Source organism: Pygoscelis adeliae, unplaced genomic scaffold (assembly GCF_000699105.1).
Source record: "Pygoscelis adeliae isolate BGI_AS28 unplaced genomic scaffold, ASM69910v1 Scaffold62, whole genome shotgun sequence".
NCBI classification, from domain to species: Eukaryota; Metazoa; Chordata; class Aves; order Sphenisciformes; family Spheniscidae; genus Pygoscelis; species Pygoscelis adeliae.
In genome coordinates, this window is record NW_008824401.1 from 3,660,147 (window position 1) to 3,666,112 (window position 5,966).

Genomic DNA, 5,966 nt, shown 5'->3' on the forward strand with positions numbered 1-5,966 from the left:
TAGTGCCCCACCACAAACATCTCGCACGTTGCCCATGCAGGGTTTCGGGGTAAACTGCCCACGGTCTGCCCTGCCCCGGGCAGCCAGAGAGCTCTGGCCCCATCATGGGCTCCCACCGGGCAGCTCAGCTCCCCTGGTGCCGATGAAGCAGAGCTCCTTTGTCCTTAAAAATGCATCGGCTGAAATAACACGCTGAGTTTCAGAAGCTGTTTCGCTGTGAAACAGCCCAACATGAGTGGGCTGCCTGAGCCGAGCTGGCCAATCAATCAGGCATATGCCAGCCCTCCGCTCTGGTCAAACCATCCCCTTGAATTACAGCGCAACTCACAGAACCGACGCTGCATGTCAATTCATCATTTGAAGGTGTTTTCATGCAGCTCAGGGTATAGCAAATGCTACTAGGAAATATTAATTTCTTAACAAATAGAAATATAAAAATAATATAGTGTAGGCAGCTACAATAGCAAACTGGGTCAGACTTTAGCAAACCTAATTAATACATCAAGTTCCTTTTTGCCTTCTAATGAATCGCACCTAGCTCTTTGCATGGAGAAAGGTTTCTTTGTACATGGAGAAAGGCCTTTTTAACATCACCAGTGAGATCTGTATTTTTAATAATCCTTTCAAAAATCAAGGGGCCAAGCTAAATGTAAATAAAGAGACTGGGGTTTTTTTGCAAGACAGTGGGGAGCGGCCGGCCCCCCCGCCTGCCGTGCCACAGCTGTGGCCAGGCGACTGGGGGGAGCAGCACGCCCCTCTGCAGCCTCGTACCACTCGGGGATCACGCCCACGCCGTGAGCAGATCTGACACATCAGTGTCACCTACGCACGAAATCTCACTGCTCCGAGCAGCATTGCTGCAAAACCCGTTAGTGGCAGGGAAGGGTCATATGTGCATATGACACCATGCGCCTGTCAGAGGAAAGCAGGGAACATGTTATATGACACCAATTGGAAACACTGTCCTATTTTAAATCCATTTTGTGGTGAGACTGCTCAATGTGTTGAAATCCCCCACCCCTGCCAAGCCTTCGAGGCTTTGAACAGGGGAACAGAGGGACCAAAGGGTCATTTGATTGTGAGGGAGCATAACTCCTGGTGCCGGTGGTGCGGAAGCCCTCCCGCCCCAGAGGACTTTGCTGTTGAAACAGTTAATTAAGAAAAAGGGACATAAGCAAAAAGAGAGCCTGGAGTAACACAGCCCCAACTCCTGAGTGCTCTCTGGAGGGATTTGGATATTTAGTTTCCCTCAGGCTCTGGTCACCAGCAGACAACATTCGTAGGACCCGTACATGGTGCAGGCAGGGGCTCAGCTCAGCTCCTGGGGTACCGACGGGCAGGGGTGTGGGACACAACAACCAACCTCCTGGCCCCTGAGCCAGCTCTCCTGACTTTACAAAGTTACGCAGAAATACAGCACAAAAAGCAAGTGTAGGCATGGAAATTTCTACCATCCATCTGCCAGTTTTCAAACATGAGCAATGCTCAAAAGATTAACGATGCCGGTCACCTGCAGAATGAGCCATGGGCCGGTGGGGGGAAAGGGCAAAGCTCTTATTCTTTATAATATACAGGGCACCTGCAACAATGTAGTGCACTGACCACAATGTGTTAGTCTGCAAGAAATCCTTCTTTTATTAGAAGTTCTCACCATAGGGTTCAATAGCTTTTAAAACACGCAACAGAAATGGGTGAGTGGGGCCAGGGGGAGCCCTGCCAGTCCTCCCAGCCCTGCCTGCCTGGGCAGCGGAATCTCCAGCTTCGGCATGCTCTAGATAACCCCGAATCCCCGGTCAGCCCCTGCCCTGGAGGCACAGCTTGGGGATAACGCATCGAACTGCAGAAGGGAGCAGATGCCCAGCAGGGGCCATAAACGAAAGGAGTTTAACTGCTTTCATGGGTTTTTTGCTTGGTTTTATTGCTTTTAAGCTGCCTTTTCCAGTAATGACCCAGGTAAGACCATGCTTCTCTCTTTGCAGTGTTTGGCCACTCTTATCATCATGCTCGTTGGAGACACATACACACTAATCAACTACGTGTCATTTATTAACTACCTCTGCTACGGAGTGACAATTATAGGCCTGATCGTGTTACGTTGGAAGAAACCCAAAATCTTCAGACCTATCAAGGTGACAATGTTAAAGCTAAATCTCTTGGTCACAATAGCGATGCAAAGGGTGGGATGGACACACCAAGCCCTCCATCCTCCCATTTTGAAGAATGGCTCATGTTTTGAGGTAGTGGTAATGCTTTAAGGTCCCAAACCATGTCCCAAAGTGCCATTAGTGTAAAAACAGGATACACAGGCAGACCCCTTGTGAACTTGCTGGGGTGGGCAGAGAGGATGACAGCAGTGGAGGGAAGGAGGGCACGACCCACGACCCTGAAGCCGCAGCGCTGCCCGCAGGCCCCCCACAGCCCCCCCTGCCGCTGGTCGGCCACTGCTGTTGCTCTGCACAGTTGTGCTCTGCTCTGCTCTCTCCTGGCAGGTGAACCTCCTCGTCCCCATCACTTACCTGGCATTTTGGGCATTTCTGCTGATCTTCAGCTTATACTCCGAGCCGGTCGTCTGTGGAGTTGGACTCATTATCATTTTAACTGGAGTGCCAGTGTTTTTTCTTGGAGTCTACTGGAGAAATAAACCAAAGTGTGTAAATAGGCTAATAGGTAAGCCAGTGCCATGGTACCTCGCTGTGCTCCTGGGGCCACTGGTTGTGCTCGGGTCTGCAGGGATCTGCTTAACTTCTGACACATCGGCACTAAAACAGCCAGCGAACCACCTGCGCAAGCCCGACCACTGCTGTCACAGGCAGCCCCTGGGCACAAAGTGGCTCTGGCTTCAGCAGCGTTTTTGTGGCCAGACAGCACTTGCCTTTGAGCAACTGCTTTTCTCCCTCCTGGGCATGTTTGCCTCCTTCCATGTCCCTGTGCATCTCCCCACCTGCTCAGCTCACTCCTGGCAGCCTGTCCTGGAGGAGATGAACAGGGGTATAACTTTAAGCATATGAAGACTAAATGAGCTATCACAAAAGGACTAATAAATGGCTGAGAGCTTTGCCTCCCTCCTGCCCTGCTTTCCTCACACTGTGCCACCAGCACGTCCCGCTGCACAAGCCACGCACGGCATGATGAATTATTTCATACTCAAAAGATAAGAAAGCCTTACTTTATCACTCATGTAAAATTAAAACTGCACCTAAGTCTTTCATGTTTTGGTTGTGTTTGGCTTTTAATTGTTTTGCTCCGAGGTGAGGACTTTCAAAGAGCCAGGCCCTTCGCTCTAACTGGAAGGTTTCCACCGGCTGTGGTGGGGCCCCGCTGCCGGCAGCACACCAAGACCAGTGGTCTCCACCGCTTGCCGCAGGGCCGACGCAGTGCCAGGAGGGCTGGCAGCCAGCCTGGCCCAGCCCTGCCAGCCTGCCATGCGCAGCGCCGGGCAGCTCTGTGAGGGGCCGGGGAAGGGCTGTGGATGGGCATCCCTAAAGCTGCCTGGTCTTAACCTGTCCCTGCTTCGCAAACACTGTTTTGTGGCTGAGCTGGAGACGAAAAGGTTCAGAGGGGGCAGTCGGTTGTGCAGCAGGGTCGAGCGGCCCCGGCTGGGAAGATGCACGTTCATCCACACGTTGCATCGCCCCGGCATCGCGCTTTTGTTTAGAAGAGCTCGAGGATCCCCATTAACCACCCGCACGTTTGCTCTTCGCAGAGTCCATGACGTGCTGGGGACAGAAGCTGTGTTTTGTGGTCTACCCTCAGGGGGGAGTTGCCGAGGAGGAGGAGGCACCCTCGGCCCGCTCTCGACGACTGGCGAGCGACATGGCTGCGAGGAAATAACGACGCAGCCTCCGAGGCTGAAGTGGCTTCTTGTTTACATGCTGATTTTTGCAAAAAGTTTTTCTGTAAAAAAAAAAAATGTTTTTAGAGCTCCAATAGTGAAGCCCGTAAAATGAGCTACACCCTTTATGGCATCTGTAGCTTTTAGTTTTTCCCTAAAAAAAAAGAAAAAAGAGAGAAAAAAAAGAAAAGAAATAAAATATAAAATAAGGTGCTGGTTGTTTTTTTCTGGCAGCATAGTTGCTCAGCAGGGGAAAGCAGCACAGATACAGCTCTGGAATACTGATTTTAGCAGCCATAAGGGTCCATCAGAGACATACAAATTTAGGCATTTCAAAAGTAGGGCAGCTCCCAACCCAAAATCAAAGTGGAGAAATCAAGAGAAAGCAAGAAGACCCTGGGACACCCATCCCAGCAGGAAAATTCCTGTTGCTGTCCCTGGGTGGGGTGAATCCCCACGTAACACATGAGGTTTCAAAGTTACAATCCAAAAGATCGTCCCTCCACATACCTGCAAGAGCACAGTGCATCCGTCCTGCCAGGGGCAGGGTCATTGCACTGAACACTAACCAACCTGGGCAGACCTTAGAGTAAAAGGTAAAAAATCAACAGTCTGCTTGACTGTTCAGACGTCATTTGGTGACACAGAGAAAAAAATATACAGAAGTAGCGATAAAATCTCACATATCTCAATTTTGAATCCTTTTTGCAAAGGTGGAGCTGGGCTCCTGTATCCCAGATGGGGATGAAGATTATTGCACCGCCCAGGAACTCTTGCGTGAAGCTCAGCACAATCCGGGTGCCAACAGGGGAGGACGGAGATGTAGAGGGGTTTGCAGCAGGCTCAGCAGTGGGAACTCGAGGGAAACACAGGAACAAAGCACAACGTTTCTCCTTTTACTGAAGCGTCAGGTGATGTCACATTGCTTCAGAGACAAATTCCCCGTTTCAACTATGCTCAGCCAAGTAACAAGCCTAAATCATTCTCACATCAGATGCTCTTTAGAAAGTGTTTTGCATATTTTATTTGTGGCAAACACTAGAAAAATTCTAGTTCGCTTATTTAATTAATATATAGAGATTTGCTGCTGTAGCAATATGGCCACTTTCACACCAAAGAATCTTTTGAAAATGCAAAATGCGAGAACAGCTCTGAGCAATATTTTGAATCGCTACTATTCTTTTGCAACTTTTGAAAACAAAAACTATCACATTCAGTAGCCTTGGTAACAGCCATGTGAATTTAATTTTAAAAGTATCTTTCTATGCGTTCCAGGCCCTGGTACAAAAATTAAGGGTTCTTTAATCTCCTAGTTTGTCAAGTACCACACGCTCTACAAAGATTTAAGAATAGACTCAAAATAAGGAGTGAGTTCAAGGAACGTATCTTTCCAACACAACTCATTATTTAGAAGTATTTTTTTTAAATATCTACCCCTCTCTCTCAGAACTTTCAGATGGCAGACACCAAAAAGAAACACAACTTACACTCTTTTCTTTGTATAAAGCTGTTAATCATAAGAGATTAAAATACATATTTAGCTAAAGAAAAAGGTGTGGGTTTGTATGTACATATGCACACATGTGGAGAGATTCCATATTTTAAATAATGTTATTAATATATAAAGTTTGCTAATGAAAATCATATATATTCAGCTTGTGTTTTTTTTTTTTAAATTCACAGCATACCTCCCCTGTTTCTACTGGCTAAGCAGCAGCCGAACACTTAACCCATGTCAGAGGCTCTCGTGGCTGAGCCTTATTTTCCATAGTTCAAAATCCACTTTCTGTGGTATAATTTCAACAGATTAATTTTTTTCAATAACTTTATATTGTGGTTTAAACCCAGTCGGCAACCAAGCACGACACAGCTGCTCGCTCACCCTCCCCTCCCCAGTGGGATGGGGGAGAGAATCGGGAAAAAAAAGCAAAACCCATGGGTTGAGATAAAGACAGTTTAATAGGACAGCAAAGGAAGAGAAAACAAAAAACAAACAAACAAACAAAAGATAAAAGAATATACAAAGCAAGTGATGCACGATGCAAGTGCTCACCACCCGCTGACCGATGCCCAGCCAGTCCCTGAGCAGCGGCTCCCCCCGCCAGCCTTCCCCCACTTTTCTGACCTAGCCATG

The 5,966-nt window shown here is 48.1% G+C and overlaps 1 protein-coding gene across 1 annotated transcript in view; it reads left to right on the forward strand.

The window, feature by feature from the left end:
* SLC7A10 (solute carrier family 7 (neutral amino acid transporter light chain, asc system), member 10) overlaps positions 1–3,991 on the forward strand; it is a 29,916-nt gene extending 25,925 nt beyond the window's left edge. Inside the window, exons 9-11 of the mRNA XM_009320322.1 lie at positions 1,980–2,129; positions 2,490–2,667; positions 3,704–3,991. Of these exons, the coding sequence (XP_009318597.1) occupies positions 1,980–2,129; positions 2,490–2,667; positions 3,704–3,831 (456 nt within the window). The 3' untranslated portion in view covers positions 3,832–3,991. The remainder of the gene's footprint in view (positions 1–1,979; positions 2,130–2,489; positions 2,668–3,703) is intronic.
* The last annotated feature ends 1,975 nt before the right edge of the window (positions 3,992–5,966 follow it).